Source organism: Trichoderma reesei, assembly GCF_000167675.1.
Source record: "Trichoderma reesei QM6a unplaced genomic scaffold TRIREscaffold_20, whole genome shotgun sequence".
NCBI classification, from domain to species: domain Eukaryota; kingdom Fungi; phylum Ascomycota; class Sordariomycetes; order Hypocreales; family Hypocreaceae; genus Trichoderma; species Trichoderma reesei.
In genome coordinates, this window is record NW_006711167.1 from 1 (window position 1) to 16,689 (window position 16,689).

Sequence of the window (16,689 nt, forward strand, 5' to 3'; positions counted from 1 at the left end):
ATAGTAATTTAAAAATCCTTCCTTTTTAATATAAAAATCCTAATAAGTAATCTTATAGTTATTTACACTTACTATAAAAAAACTCTTACTTATTTAAATTAAAATATAACTAAAATAATAGTAATAACTTATTATATAAAGTCTATTAACTATATAAATAAATAAATGCCTTAAAATTATTCTTCCTTTAATTTAAAAAAGGATAACCTTACTTATATAATATATTTTATTTACTTATAATAATTATATATAATAATTAAAAGATTAAGCTAACTTATAAAAGTAATAAACTAAAGCTATATACCTGCTTATTTATATACTTATAATAAATAACCTTTTTATAAATATTACTTAAAACCTATTATTATAAAATTTCCTTTATTAGCTTTTTTTAAATTTTAAAATGCTATTTTATTTATATTTTATAAAATACATATCTGCTTATATAAAAGATATTTAATAAAGCACCTTTATTAACCTACTATTATATATAAATATCTTACTTATAATTAATAGTTAAATATTACTATTTAGTAAATATTATATTCTTAAAGTTATTAATTACTTTTTTAATATAAATTAATATTTAAAAGAAATTTATTTTATATTTATTAATATTTTAAATAATTAAAGTATTAATACTTAAATTAATTATATTATAAATTATTTAAGGCAGTATAAGCTGCTTAATTATATATCTACTATTACTATTAATAATAGCTCTTACTTAAATACTAGCTAGCTAAATACTATTATTTAAAATTAACTTAGCTTTTTAACTTATATTAATATATAATAAATATATTATATAATATATATAATTAATCTTTTAGTAGCTAAAATCTTTAATATATAAAAACTAGTATAGTATAATTTTATAATATTTATTTATATATATACTTTTAATTTAACACTTAATAATAATAAATTAAGGGATAAAAAAAATAAGCTACTTTTTAATAACTTTAGTATTATAAATGCTATTTTTAAGGTACTTATTATATTAATTATATATAATAATTAATTAATTATTTTACTAAGTGTAATACTTAGCTTAGCTTTTTAAGAAAAGTCTTAAATAAGGCGCTAAGTTTTTTTAATTATAATAAAGTAATTTAAGGCTTATGCTATCTTATTATAAAAAGCCCTTATATCTTTTATATAATATACTTATATACTAGAATTTAATAATATTAATACTAATTTATATATAGCTTTTAAAAAATACTATTAACTTTTTTTTATTAAGCCTTTATAATAAATATTAAGCTCTTATAGTAAAGAATTAGTATTAAATTAAATATTTTATTAATATTAATTACTTATTTTTATAAATAATAAATAATATAAGTAATTAATTATATACTACTTTAATAATAACTATTTAATACTTAAAAGTAAGTATATTATACTTTTTAATTATATTAATTAACTTTTAAAATAGTATTAAATCTTTATTAATTATATACTAGTAAAACTTATTAATTTTAGCTATTTACTTTACTTAGGCTAAGCTTAAAAAGTATATTATAATTATATTTAAGGATTAAAATATATATTATATTATATAGCTTTTATACCCTCTTAAAGGTTATACTAATTTTAATATAAAATAGGCTAATACTAGGTACTTAAATTCTATATTAAGAGATTTATAAAATATTTTTAAAGCAGTATTTATTAGCTACTATTACTAATATTATTACTTAATAGTATTAATAGCTAGTGCCTTTAATACTTTTTAAGATACTATTTATATAATATTATTTAGCTTAAATAAGGTATATTTTTATAATAATTATTTATAATAATTACTATTAATATTTAATTACTTTACTAGTTTTAAAATATATTTTAATAAGCAGATTAAATTTACTATAACTTCTTTAATAAAAGTATAGCTATTAAATCTTTTACTTTTATATTTAAGGCTAATTATTATAGCTTATTATAAAAATAAAACTATTTACTAATTCTAGTCCTGCTTTTTTTATATCTTATAGTATATTTACTTAAGTTAAATAGCTTAAGATTTTCTTACTATATAATTAAGCAGCATTTTTTTTAAAAAAGGTTAAAGTATTTATTATTAAATTTACTATTATAATTACTTTTATTTAAATATAAAAATAGTTTAAAAGTAATATAATATTTATCTTTTTAAGTATAAGGATTACTAGTAATAACTTCCCTTTTTTAAATATAAGAATTACCTTAATTAGTAAACTAAAAGGCTATATAATATATAGCTTTTTAAATTAAAAAAGGTATTAAGCTATTTATATATTTTAAAAACTTTAAATCCTTATTTTATTATACTCTTTTAGCTTATAAACTTAATAAAGTAAAAGACTTTTATAATATAAAATATTAATAAGCCTAACTATATATTATCTTTATTTTTTTTAAAAGGTTAAAAAATAAATTCTTTTTATAATAAAAATAAGAATAATAAAAATAAAAGTTATATTTTTATAAACCTTTATTTACCTTAGCTTAGGTTTATAACTCTTAATATCTTAATAAGCTTAAGTTTTTAATTATAAACTTTATTAATAGCTTATTATTTTAGCTACTTATATTAAAAGGTATATATAAAATATTTCTTATAATAAAGCAGTACTTAGCAGTAACTATATTTATTAAGGCATTTTAAAAAGCTAATAGTAAAGGCTTTAAGGCATAATATATAGTATTTATAATTATTTTCTTTATAAAAATATATTTTATAATAATTTATTATAATAATTTATATAACTTTTTTATTTATAAAATTTTATCTTTTTTAATAAATAAGCTGCTTAAAATAGGTATACCTATTAGGCATTGCTTATATATATAGCCTATTTACTACTTAAATAATATTAAGCGCCTAATTTAGGCGCCTAATTTAGGCGCTTATTATTAATACGCCTATTTTTACACTTAAGCCCTGCCTATAGGCCAGCATGCTATACTATACCTAAAAATACCTATAGGTTATTGCAACTTTAGTACTTATGGCGAGATGAAGAGGTTGTCTTGCGTATTGCGTATAGATACCAATAGACCGTATGTCTCGAGTCTCAAGTTTATATCAAAGACGTTCCGAAGTCAATCGCAAGCTGTGAGTCTGCTCTCTCCGTCAATGATGTATGTATCGCCAGTTTCCATGACCAATTCCTGTCCTCCATTGAAACTTGTTGTCTTTATATAGTTGAGCTCCAACTGCCCAAAATGGGCTCACGAGAATTTGCATATCGAATTGGAAAGGCAAAGAATCGACTTTGGCCAAGATGTCTTCAGCATTATCTGTCAGTCTCAATGCCCAAGAAAGGGGATTCTTCGTCATCAACCTGGTCTTCTCACAGCCAGTTTCATCCTCGTCCGAGACAAGTACACCCAAGAATATCTCCAGTCTAGGCTCAAAGAGGTGAAAGCGCAGTCATCAGGCTGCATTAGCGCCAGTTTCTTGCCGACCCACCGACTTTCCCAATTGGGTCACGCCCAGTCAGCAGGAGACATTCAAAGACAGACTGATGACCGTCCATCTCCAGATTCATCTCTTCTCCAATCTGTTCGAATCCTCCTTGGTGTTGCTTCTTCTTGGAGAATTAGACCAACAAGGCTGGATCCTTCCGGCTCTCGTACATTCTTGCTCTAAATTGACTGCAAACGATGGCCACATTTCAGAGATTCCGTCTAGTGCCTTTGCGGGACGAGGTGAGTTTGTCTCCTTGGTGGATCATCCAGGCAGTTCTGGACATGGTTGGCAGAAAGCTGAATCAGGAGTGGCCGACAGAAGCTTGACGAACAGGACGACTGGTCTGGGCTGAAGGATGCTAAGGAGAGGAGAAAGAGACAGAACAGGATCAATCAGCGGGCTGCTCGTGGGCAACTACCCCTTCCCGACCCCCCCTTTTGATTATCATCGTTATCGATTATACTCGTATACGGGATTATCGAAGTCACTAACTCGGCATATCAAATACAGGCCGTCGGCAAAGGTTGAACCTTGTCCAGGAACACGAATCGGACTCAAAGGCCGCATTACCGCGGCCTAGCGCACCAGTTGCTGCCCCAGGCCAACGGCAGAAACCCACATATCCTTCTCATCAAGTCTACTTCCCTCTTTCCCCCGACCACAAGCTGCTCTACGTCATTGTCCTCAACGTTTCCCGGGCCATAATCACCAACTACTTCATTCTATGTAGCATGACTCCTCTAGCGGCTAGCATGTGCGACAGCCGCCGTGTCTTTGCGCTGAGCGACCTCGCCCTGGCACCTCGGAACCTAGATGGCACCCCTGCTGTCCCTCCGTCGTTTATGCCAACGGAGCTGCAGCAGGTGGCTCCTCATCCCGGCTGGATCGACCTTCTTCCGTCACCTCAGCTGCGGGACAACCTCATCTTGGCGATAGAGGAATTCAACATCAACGAAGAGGACTTGTTATACGACTTGATTGGGGACATCTTTGCAAGCATAGGTTGTGTGTACGATGACGATTCGGAGTCGTCGAATAGCGGGTCGGAAGATGACAAGGAGGCCGCTGAAAGACCATTGGGGTTGACCCCAGAGCAAGAGTATACCTTGAGGACTTACACCCCCTCGAGCTCTGCCGAAACCGGCATTTTGTCATGGTCGGATCCCTGGGAGATAACGGGCTGGGAGTTTACGGAGAAGTTCGTCACTAAATGGGGATTTTTGCTCCATGGGTGTCCTGATGTTGTGGCTGCTGCCAATAACTGGAGGGCTATGCGAGGAGAGGATCCTCTCGTCGTGGAGCTCTAGGTATGTATGATGAAGCTGGAATTTGTGGGTTGGCCGGGTGCCAGGAGGCTCCTGCGGACTGTGAGTTTTCGACGGCAATCAGGTGTTTATGAGGAATGTGTAGACGTGATATGAAATGAGCGGGACTTGAAACGGACAACAGCAACGAGAGGGCTTTCTCATCTTCTTTGCTTTCTTTATAGGTATATATGTATATCATTAGCGCTTTGAAAACATACTAGGTAGGCTTGGAACTCCTTCATCATAGCAAAATTGAACTCGCGACGTTGACCTCTATACTTGCCAGTTAATACCTCTGATACATCTCCTGTCATCTACGTACAGCCATTTCTCATGACTAGCAAAAAGCTCCGCAAGTGCGGCAAAAAAGGATGCCCACTATCAGAGTCGAACTGATCACCTTGTCATGTCAAGTATTTACTAGTGACACGCTATACCGCTTAGCCAAGCGGGCTCTGGGATTAAGCTCGTAAGAGCTCTTGGAAAAGCAAGATTTAATGCAAACCTATAAAGCTTTTTCCCACCATATGGCTCCATATCTCGTCGGATTCCCATGTAGCAAACCTCAGCCTGTCACAAGTACTGATCTGCAAAGGCCCTCTGAAAGCGGGGCAAGACGAACGACAAAAGCACCTGGCAAGCGGGCGCAAAGCACGCACATCATCGTTTGAATCGGGAGCGGTCCGAGGAGACGCCAATGGCTCTAGGACATGGGATTGTTCCGGTGCCACGCCAATGGTATCGTATCACGGCGAACCCACATCTTCCCACGCTTCTGGCGGTTCTTTGCATAGGTACATGCACTGCACGTGTTTCAATAAACTGCTGATGGCAGCTTTCCTGATCGACGCCGGCACTTGCTGTTGTGCATCGAAAGACTCTTCTGCGGGCACCAATGATGGATGATGCTGGTGAAGTGCAAGCTTGAAGTGGTTGCGGCTATTTTTGGTCATGCCTGTTGAGCATGATGGAGTGATGCCGGCTTTTAGAATCCGGTGTAAACATGGTCATTGGTCGTCTTAGAAACAATGCAGCATCCAACACCACCGGGTCTCCAATTATCACACGAAATGTTAGAGAAGAGAAGGTTGGAGTGAAGCTTCAAGTTCGAAAGTGGACTGAAGACGACTCGGGCAGCCTTGCCAATTCCGGACTGGACGGCTTTGGACCCTTTTCACATGTCGTTCCGCTCCGTCTTCTTTGTCGTCTGTCGTTTGGAGATGCTGTTTCACCGAATGCTGTTGAGTCGACAACACATGTGTGTAACGGAGTGCAAGCGACGAGTGTCAACTTACACGACCTCTACCTATCAATTCCTCTGACACATCACATGATTGCTGGCGGATGCCTGACCACTTTCGTCTCGGGCATTGTCTTTCTTGAGACGTCGAGAATTAGCGCAGACTCGGCTGGCCTCGGAGGTTTGAGTAGCTCCGATGCAGGGTCCAGAGAGATTTTTCACAGATCTAGACTCTTTTTTTTGGTGGCCGAGCAAGCACCAGAATTCCCAGTTACACAGACGGCAGAGCCATTTGACAGCGGCCGAGTCCGTACAGGTACAAGAGGAAAGGCCTTTTGCGCTTGCATTTCTTACAGTAATCTCGACGGAAATGCTCTCAGCTGTTCTTTCCAGGGCTGGCGATTACCGTTACAAATCCAAATCCGGTCTAACTCAAAGCAAGAGCCAAGTGAAAAATATCGATAGTAATGGTAGCAGTCATGGAAACCACGACTGCGCGATGGCTCTTTCTCTCTCGCTGGTCCTTGGCCAAATCTAGGTACCTATGGAATGAATCATGACTCTCCTCGATCTGTCTCCCGCAATTCTCTCTTCTATCACTTCTCTCTCGTTCTGACGAGAAGAGTGGTTGCACCGAACAAGTGCTGCCGTTCAACCAGCATTTCCCCTAGGAGCAAACAAATTGCGTGATCAACCCTATCAAAGCTACTACTCTATTATTATCATTCTCTCTTTCCTTGGAACTTTTTGCCAGCGGTTATTGGAATCGCTGCTCTTTATTATCTTCTTTTGCCTTTCCTACCTGACCTGATCGTCCACGGAAGAGCTGAAGAAACAAGGGAGAAACAGCGAGGTATCGAGAGAAAATCTCACTAGCAGCCCGCGACGCTCGCAAAAATGCAGCCTCTCGCACCTCTCGCACCAGAAACCGATGGAGATCAGGCCACCCAGCAAGTCCCCTTCCGCTCCGTCTCCAAGCATACGCATCACACTTGGGCGCGCACCTTTTCTTGCATCGCAGATGTCTATGTGCAGCCCCAGTCGCTGGCCGAGATTGAGAATGTGGTCAATCTTGCGCACAGATATCGCAAGCGGGTCGTGACGGTGGGATGCGGGCACTCGCCCTCCAACATCGCCCTCACCTCGAGCTGGCTGGTCAACTTGGACAAGTACAACAAGATTCTCTCCCTCGACCCTGAGACCGGCGTCGTGGTGATGCAAAGCGGCATCCGCCTGTACACACTGTGTGAGGAACTGGAGCGTCACGGCTGGGCCATGCCAAACCTCGGCAGCATCAACCAGCAGTCCATTGCTGGCGCCATATCAACAGGAACCCACGGCAGCAGTGTCCGGCATGGCCTCATGTCTGAGGACGTCCTCTCTCTCAAGATCACCCTTGCCAATGGCACCACCCAGGAGTGCTCGAGAGACGCAAACTCTGACCTCTTCCAGGCTGCGCTGCTCTCACTCGGCTCACTGGGCATCATTTCGGAAATCACTTTCCAGGCCGTCCGAGCCTTTGATCTTCGGTGGAAGCAGACCATCGATTCCGACCTGAAAGTCTTCAACTCATGGTCGAAAGATCTGTGGACTCAGAGCGAGTTCGTCCGGGTCTGGTGGTTCCCTTATACACGCCGGGCGGTGGTCTGGCAGGCTGATCAGACAGACGAGGCGCACCGTGAGCCTCCAGTGAGCTACTATGATGGAGCCCTCGGCTACTACGTCTACCACAACCTGCTCTACCTCGCACAGTCGTTTCCACGCATTCTCCCCTGGGTCGAGTGGTTTGTATTCGGCATGCAGTATGGGTTCGCCAACGGTTCCACCACGAGTGCCGTCCAGCCGAGTCGCAAAGCGTTGTTGATGAACTGCCTCTACTCTCAGTTTGTTAACGAATGGGCTATTCCCCTGCACAAGGGGCCAGAGGCGCTCCGCAGACTGAGCTCGTGGCTCAACCAACTTTCTCCTAGCGATCCGGACTATGTGCCACACAACATCCCTTTCTCCGCCGAGGGCCTCTATGTCCACGCACCAGTTGAGGTTCGCGTCAGTGATACAACTCTGACTTCAAACGCCCGGCCTCTGCTTGACCCGACTGTCAAGGACGGCCCGACATTGTACCTCAACGCCACTCTGTATCGCCCTTACCTGCGTGATCCACCCTGCCGGGAACGTTACTATCAAGCTTTTGAATGGCTGATGAAAGACATGGGCGGCAGACCGCATTGGGCCAAGAACTTTGAAGCTTATCGCCCGGAAATCGAACTCATGTATGGCGACGACCTCGACAAGTTCAGACAGATCCGAGATGCTGTCGATCCAGAAGGCATGTTCCTAGGCCCTTGGCACAGAGCCCGCATTCTTGCGGAGGATGCCCGATATGAGCTCGAGGAGGTTGAAGTTGAAAGAACAAAGTCTGTTAAGAATGGTATTACAGTGTTTGGAAAAGTTTGAACGACATGGTGGCCCCCTATTCAGTTCGTACCTGGAGGCAACAACACTTTTGCATGGACCTTTGGAGCAATTATTGTTAGCGTTCATTTGCATAGCCAGATTATAGACATGGGCGGCAGTTGTTCTTTGGCTGATGTATGTTTTCCTTTGGGCCGAAACCATGATTGTAGGAAGACGTGATCGAGCAGGCTTGGAAAAAGACCCTTTTATGATTGGCATACCCCTGGCGCTTGGTTTTGCCTTGAGGTTGATGGGTTTTCATCCTTACAAGCCAGGCAACACGCTTGTTAGGAGTTCAATCATCATTGCCTAACATTTGCATCCTCGCGGTGTTCCTGGAGAAGATATCCGAAGAGCGCCGGTTGGACAACTTTGGTATACAGAGTCTGCAAGGGCTCCCTCCTGTTCTTCTCACATGGCCAGAAAGCCTTGTCTTATATACCTAGTAAAACACGCATCTTTTAATCAAGGGATTATCCTATCGCCAGCGCCAGTTGATGCTTGTATAACGGTGGTCCGTTCTTCTTCTTCCTTTGTCAGCTCAGATTGCTCTTCGTCGACCTACCTATCTGTGATACTGTCTTGGTTTCTCCCTTGCCTATTAACTATGTGTATTTCTGCTCTTGGGTAAGGTACGCTTGATGGCACGTCATTGATCCCTTCGGCGTAGCGGTTTTGATCATATATGCCTGTCTACGCACGGAGTACACCTTGACTGACAGGTACTTAAGGTAGGATCTTGTTTAGTACTTCATACAGGGCTGGCCTATCATACCTAGGTAAGGTAGGGTAGATTGGCAGGAAGTGAGGGGGGGGGGGCTGTCTCTTTTTTTGGACGCTTTAGCTGCTTACTGTGGTTTGCCGTAATAGGCACGAATGCGCGCTGCTTTTTGCTTCTCTGTGTCGATGTCCTTGATCTTTGGATTGAGGTGGCCCTGGCCTTGAGGAAAAGGGCAGATACATACTTGACTGCTCTGTATCTCGGCTACAATTCTCCCGAATGTTTCTCCCTCCTGGTTTGTGCTTTGGTTTCCTTTTTTTTTTTTTTTTTTTTTTTTTTTGGATTCTTGTTTCATCGAGTTGATTCGCTTGGAGTGATATATGCGAGTCTGAGCATCAGGGAGCACGTCAATAGGTCATCCAACCCACATAATGGCGAACTAATAGACAATATCCTCGCGATATCCTCGCTGGCGCGGAGAAACTTCCCGGATAGACAGACAACCAGACAGGAGGGGTTAGGTGAGGGGGAGCGATATAGACGGAGGACGTAGTATCTTGAATGTGCTGTCACTCATTGAATGTTGGGGGTTCGGAACGGATATTATTCCCTTGGCTGCGTCTCTTATTTCCTTTCCGTAACCCATGCTTTTGCTTGTAACATGCATGTATGTACCATTCTGTACGGACTGCGCCTCGGACCGGGCACATGCAGCAATGAGACGTAGTATTTTTGGGCTGACACATTGCAGGTATGTGAATCCTTCCTGGAGACGCAATGCATGGCCATGACGGACGCTGATATAGAAGCAGGTAGATAATCATTGGAAAGGTGTAATGGTACCCTAGGTTTGAAGAGCCAAGGGCAAAATTAACTCCCCGTTTGTCATTCTGTTCGTGTCCTTGCCATCGCCATCGCCTGGAGAAGGAGTCGACAGTCGGCATGTGTCAAACAGACAAAAACCCATTTTTGGCGTACCGGCCAAAGCTGGCGATAAGTCCGTATGTGTACGGAAGCATTTACACACCTGGCAATGTTGGCTGCCGGATATCGGAACTTCTCCGAGGTTGGACCCCAACCTTCAGCCCAGCCCTTCTCTCTTCGTGCTCTTCGTTGCTGCCCGCCAGATTACTGATACTGACGCTCGGATATCAGAAAGCGTGCGTATCTGCAGATCCATCGAAGCAATACGTACTGGCATGTCTACTCGCAAGATTGTGGTGCTTCCTAGCTTTGACGACTCACACTGTTAGAAAAAGAGTACGTCGGCCTTGTGAGAACTGATACACCTCGTGTAAATGTTGTATCTCGATTTTCGCGGCGGAACCTCGTTTGGACCAGGGTCCGGCAAAAAGTCAAGTCCTACTATGTAGTAGTCTGTACGCGGCAGAGCCTAAACGTCTATGCAGTGCCTCGTGATACGAGCCCTACGTGCTCAGGACTGTGGGGGTACAAGGGAAAGGGACGAGTACTGAGCGATGGTTAGGATTCCATTCCCATCAGCGCTTGCAAGTCGGCGAAGTTGCCGTCTGCTGCAGTTCGCCCGTATCAGGGTTATTCGCGCGGGTAGTCGGGCAAAGATGGATAACGGGGCTTCGTCCAGAAGCGAGGATGCTCTGATACTCCGTTTCATCTAAAGCGTTCCACCTGATAGGATAATTGAAACTGCCATTGAGTTCGAATAGAGAGCCCCGGTGCTCGACAGGACCAAGGATGGCGGGTTTTGTCCCTTATACGACCACGTTCGTAATCCCGTTAGAAACCGGTGAATTGGGAGCTGGACATCTGAGATAGCCGCGAATAGTCAAAAAGAGTGTTAGGCATGTCCGACGAGAAGCAATTGTGACACTCTCGTGCTATGCTTATATGTAAGAGTTGCATGCATCGATTCGATAGTAGATTGTAGATTGACCAGGCAGGAAACAAGACAGGAATGTTCTCGTTGATGTTTGCTTAGAGTCTTCCGGAAAGTTGTCCGCTCGAGTCGGCGTAGCAGTGGGATAGCGTCAAACCCTTCTGCAGCTTTTCGAAACTTATGTTGCATTGGGGTTTGCGTGACGGAGTCCGTGATGCAGTTAGACACCGGAGTGGTAGCAGATATGGAGAGGGGCAGGCTGGAACCGTAACGGCGAAACGATACGAAGCCCACCCCCCCTGTGACAGAACTGCAGTCGTCGACTTGATTAACCACAGCCCACCAATCCAGCCTCTGGAGAGCAAGATGCATTTTCAAGACGTCCATGCCAAGGTAGGCTACAGATGACGCATATTCGGGGGAACAATCTGGGTGAGGGGCCGGGCCTCGTTTGATTGCTTTTGCCCAGCCTGTGGTTCGCTGCACCGTTGCGGGATCGACAACGCCAGACGTTCATGTGGGATGATGCCGGGTAGATTGAATTGACCGTACTGTAAACCACTCCAAGTAGGTGACTATATTTGTCCACATCCTTTGACAGCCAGCTAGGAGATATCGCTAGCCATTCCCCAACCACTCAGGTGCGGGATGGGTGCATGGGTAGCCGGTGTCGTGTCGATGATCGTGAGTGAAGTTGTAGGGCAGACCGGTGTGAGTGTTGACCGACCTCAACCGCCCCCATGTTCATGATTGGTATTAGTGATAAAATCCCAAACCCGAACTTTGTACGGAGTACGAGGCGCATCGTAATCAGGCGTGAAAAGCTGTTCTTCCTTGGGATGGCGTCCACATCTCAAGGGGCGTCGTCAAGTCGCCATCGGAGTCAGTGGAGCTTTGAATGTGGCCCATCTACCACAACCCTCCTGTCAGTAGTGAAATTGAACGTCTTACAGTGGAGATATTGAACAAAATTCCCGGTGGAAGATATCATCCATGCAACACTGTAGATCACAAAAGCGTGAGCCAAGGAAGAGGACGCTATTGCCACTTGACCCGGGTCTCGACCGTCGCGGCTGTGGCTCCGGCTCTGCCCAGAGTTGGGCGTCAGTAAGCACGAAATGGGACGCCTTATCCCCGCCTCGACACTTGTCCTGCCCTGATCCGAACCCCCGGATCGTGATGTTGGTTTGCTGGCCATGCAGTTCTAACGGTCTGTGTTCGCTATCGAATTGTTGCCAGTACTCTTACTGGAAGGCCGTGGGTGGTCGAAACCCGGATACTTCAGTTGTGTCTGTTTGTTAGCTCTGTGCTGCTTCGGGCAGCAAGATTGTCCTCAACCGCCTGATATCAGTCACAAGTGCAACGAAGAGAGTCGTACTCATACCCTGTCTGTCTAGCTGCGTCGAAAGAGTGCTTGGATCTCCAGAGGCTGGGTCACGATCTCAGGGGCTGAACCTGGTGCATGTCTACCGTGTACGAGTAAGGTCTGTCTACATAGTATGTATGAAGGAGTAAGCAGGGTCAGGTTGCAACGGCTCGTGAGTCGAAATCGCGCGCTTGGATCTTCAGAGGCGGCAGGTGCCTTGTCTCGTTCAGAGCCTTTTCCATAAAGTTGCGTGCCGGTACTTTGTGACAGGCATCTTGCTCTGCTCATCGACTGGGAAACTCGTGGTGTATGCCTGATTCTGCGTTGTCAACCAGCTGCTCTGGCGTGTCATCCAATGTAGCAACGAAGGTGTACCCCAGGTACATACTACTACTGTAGTAAACATTGCCGCCCCTGCAACTGCCGCAGGGATCCTTTGCTAGACGAAGGCCTCGCGGTTAAAATTAACCTCAAGAGACGTGGGAGACCTGTCCAGCAGCACGGGACGGCCTGCCAGGTGGCTTGCCTTAGTGCTCTCTCTTCAACAGGGGCCCTGCCGCTCCACGCGGAACAGCGTTGCCGGTGTAGATGGTAGTGGTGGTGCCAAGCAGCGCGGTGCAAGTAGGCACTGGAGCTTTCGAGGCCGCTTGTCGCGCATTGTCGCCCCGGGCTGTCTGCGATAGTTGGGCTTGGGAGGTTGAGGTTTGTGCGCAGTCAGCGAGACGCTCTCGATGCCAAGTGCTACGACAGGGCTCAGGAAGATATTGAAGATGAGAGAAGGTACCTTAGGTAGGCCGTCTTGGTAGGTCCTTAGTACTTACTCCCTCATACTAAATTAGCCTTCTTGTTCACCTCGTAAACTGCAGGTGCTCTCGGAGTGTCATGGCAGTTTAGAACCTGCAAGGCACTCGATACCTTACTCGTGCAATGTACAGACCAAGTATTTCCCCTGTATGAATTGTCGAACAGCTACGAACAAAGTACTTATACGACGCATGCTGGGAGATAAGGTGGGAGGCGGCAAGTGGGTAATATGTCAGGTGTGAGTCCGGGGAAGGAAGCACTGAACAAGTTGACGGCAGCCTTATCTGCCAGCTCTGATATTGGATTCCATCCCTTGGGCAAGTCCAGGCTTTCGGCACTGCAGGGCAATGGCAGCCAAGAGTGACCATACAAGGCAGCTTCCGCGACACCGTTTGCTGTGTCCGGACCGCCCTTCATGGATCAAGGTAACTGAATGTATTCCATTTGCACAAGAAGAGACCTTATCGTACGGTACCTTACCTAAGGTAGATGTACCTAAGGCACGCTCATACTACCTACATGTAGTTATTGAGCGCACATGTCCTCATCCTCAACATGAATCGCACCTTTCGCTGCTGACCTTGCCTGGTATCTAATGTTTCATGGCTTCGTTCCTTATCGGCTTATTGCCTCAGTAGATTGCAATTTGCCGACGTCCAGAGCAAAGTCAGGGACTCGACTCGCCACAGCCTCGATGCTAATGACATATGAAACATAGGAACGTCGTGCCCTCCGGTTGGCTTGATCTATGCTGCTGACAGGCCGTGCCGGGGCTAGCGAGGTCATCATCGGCTCAAGTGCCTCCAGGATTGGCGACTGGCCGCTACACCTCCAGTCAACAAGTGTTTGGCTATGGGTGAGGAGGGATTGGCTATAAGGCGATGCCACTACCTTAGCTGTTGGCCATCCGGCACCCACTGCTAGTGGCCAAATGCCAGATGTTGTTAGAGGGGGCAGATGTGCGTGAAGTGCGCAGCAGGAGCGCTGTTATGGGTTAGTAGGGAATTTCACCCCTTTTGGCATCCAGTGAGAAAACCACTGGGAGGCACTTAAGGACCACCCACCTTCTATGATCCCATGGATGTGACAAGGTGGCCTCGAGATGGATGGACAACATCAAGCCTCAACGTGACGCCCACTCCAACTTCCATCGTGCTTTGATAGGGAGCGAAACAGGCTGAAATCTGTGGTGTCCTTGTATGTGCGTGTATATAGGACGAAGATGCACCTGAGGTTGGAGACTGCGTTTGATCATGCTTTTGACGGAGTATCCGGAGCAAGCCTCAACTGAACCGAGCAAACCTTTGGCATCATCGAGAATACTTACAAGTGCTTCCAGATCATAATCCTGAGATTCCAAAAGATGACTTACTAAAACCTCCTTAGTTGCCCCAGTGGCAGCCGTGACCGCTTGGGCATGATGCCACTGCGTGCTCAGCCTGTCCGCGCCGTCTCCGCCCCGGCCCTGTTCCGGTGCCCAGCTACATAGGTATCTATAGCAACATGTATATTGTCATGATGCACGTCGTTTGGTATATTATCTATGTGGTTGCATGTCCAGAACCTGGTGTCTCGGATCGAGAGACATGAACCAAGTAGATGTGCATCAAGCAGACTACCTTCGGCCGCTGCCTTAGGTCTCCAAGGCCGATACCCGTTGCGTAAGGCCGTCAGGCTGTCAAGACGGCAAGCTTACCCGGACCGTTGACTACCTAGGTATTTATATGCGTCTCAATGCTCATTGTCGGGTTACGAGACATGCGAGGAAGAAAGGGGGTAGAGGGGTGGAGGAATATGAACCTTGAAGACAACATGCTTCGGCTTGGCGATGAGCTCTCGCCTTCCCCGCATCCATTCGCAGCGGCTTTTCTAATCTCCAAGCTGTTCTAGGTACTTCCCGTGTAGCAATCCAAGTACCTATGTATTACACTTGAATTTCACTGTCACCTGTGAGCAGGTAAATACATGTATCTGCGACCAGTTTGTTGGGCGACTCACTGTGCCCAGACTTGACACTGGCCCACCTTACTTTCTACCCACATGGAGTACCTATGTGCATATGGCTAGGTAGGTACACTTCTAACAGATTGCAGTCTCTGCGCAGATATCGTGTATACATTATGTAGCCACCCATGCATACCGCGAGCAGACACACATTTACATACCCTCTCATGCATGGTGATGGCTTCACTTTCACCACCTACAGGCAGCTTCTGAGACCAAAGGCGCACCAACGGACCGAGATATCCATGTGCTCGGGACAACCGCTTTATCGTCAACGGCCCCAGCTCCGTTTTCGCGGTTTCAACCCCCACAAACAAGCGCCATCCTGGGGTATCTGTAGCGGCGCACGCTAGGCGGTTAGTGGCGCGCCTGCAGGCTCCAGTTTCGCCCACAGCAATTGACTGCTGGGCTGCTGAAGTATAGACCAGGTACCTACATGTACGTAGCGGGCGGAGCAGGGAACGCAGATTGAAGTGAGTACTGTCATTCTGGCAGCGGGTTGAAAGACGTGTCTATCTAGGTACCTAAGCTTCCAGGTCCATGTAAGGTATTGTGCTTGTCCATTATCTACATATTTACGAACTGACGTGTAATATGTCGAGTATCGGCACGGGGCAACTGCTGCCTGTATGTGCATGCATGTACGTGCTCACATGGGCCCTACAGCCGCAGCCTGTTGCAGACGCACAGCTTGTGCTTTAGAGGAGGCGAACTCCATCCATCCCATCTGTCCGATCTGGCTCAAGTCAAGTCCGAACTCGCCCAACGACGGGCTGGGCGCCGCTGCTATTAGTGGGTTTCTATTACACGATTGTCCAAGCAAAAGACACCATATCTGTAATGAGGCCCCGACTGCTTTGATATTGGAGCCTGTAAGGGATCTTACCGTCCGCTTTGGCCCGCCTCTCCGGTACGGCAAAGATACTCCCTACCTACTGGCCCCTACAGCATTGACCCAGGTACTGGGTAGGTAAGGAATACATGGAGTATTGCACACTACCTACCTAGGTATCTAGTACTAGGCACCTCCTACCTGTATGGACCTCTAGAAGAGGCTACTGAACTTTGCGGCCGCCCACGAGGCTTGCCCATTGATTCAAGCCTGCCCAGCTCGTGGCTCAAGAAACGGAAGAGAGAGCTCCGCAGTATCGTCAACCGAGTCCGGCATAGGTACCTACCTTGGTGCTTCCTCGCGTACCAATTGCTGTATCTGTAGGTACTTATCTTGGTGAGGAACCTGTATGCAACCACTGCAAGTTTTTGGTACCTTACCTGAAGATTCCTGCTTCGTCCGAATACGGCTCTGCTCGGCGCTTCTTGCAGGGCTTCGTGCGTAGTACATGTAGGAGGTAGGTAGGTAGGTAGGTAGGTAGTAGGTAGATTCATGTTCCCCAGCTGGCGACCCCGGCCAAGCCAGGCCAGGCGTCGCGTCAGCACCGGTGCCAACCTTGAAGTAACCCCCTCGGTAGCGGTAC

General features: G+C 45.0%; 4 protein-coding genes across 4 annotated transcripts; 3 read left to right on the forward strand and 1 right to left on the reverse strand.

Moving 5' to 3' along the window:
• Positions 1-3,275: 3,275 nt before the first annotated feature.
• TRIREDRAFT_110342 (uncharacterized protein) lies at positions 3,276-4,770 on the forward strand (the record flags this gene model as incomplete). The annotated part of the gene is made up of 3 exons (XM_006967909.1): positions 3,276-3,293; positions 3,537-3,702; positions 3,974-4,770. 3 exons carry the CDS (start codon positions 3,276-3,278, stop codon positions 4,768-4,770), a joined length of 981 nt encoding a protein of 326 aa, XP_006967971.1.
• A 1,003-nt stretch (positions 4,771-5,773) lies between these two features.
• On the forward strand, positions 5,774-6,548 carry TRIREDRAFT_110343 (uncharacterized protein; the record flags this gene model as incomplete). The annotated part of the gene is made up of 2 exons (XM_006967910.1): positions 5,774-6,191; positions 6,367-6,548. The coding sequence occupies 2 exons, from the start codon at positions 5,774-5,776 to the stop codon at positions 6,546-6,548; spliced, it is 600 nt and encodes a 199-aa protein (XP_006967972.1).
• A 359-nt stretch (positions 6,549-6,907) lies between these two features.
• Positions 6,908-8,464, forward strand: TRIREDRAFT_5135 (uncharacterized protein; the record flags this gene model as incomplete). The annotated part of the gene is made up of 1 exon (XM_006967886.1): positions 6,908-8,464. The coding sequence occupies one exon, from the start codon at positions 6,908-6,910 to the stop codon at positions 8,462-8,464; it is 1,557 nt and encodes a 518-aa protein (XP_006967948.1).
• A 5,361-nt stretch (positions 8,465-13,825) lies between these two features.
• TRIREDRAFT_110345 (uncharacterized protein) lies at positions 13,826-16,556 on the reverse strand (the record flags this gene model as incomplete). Its single annotated transcript, XM_006967984.1, has 9 exons — positions 13,826-14,194; positions 14,583-14,703; positions 14,907-14,922; positions 15,209-15,242; positions 15,376-15,646; positions 15,868-16,000; positions 16,101-16,146; positions 16,393-16,418; positions 16,487-16,556. The coding sequence occupies 9 exons, from the start codon at positions 16,554-16,556 to the stop codon at positions 13,826-13,828; spliced, it is 1,086 nt and encodes a 361-aa protein (XP_006968046.1).
• Between the last annotated feature and the right edge of the window lie 133 nt (positions 16,557-16,689).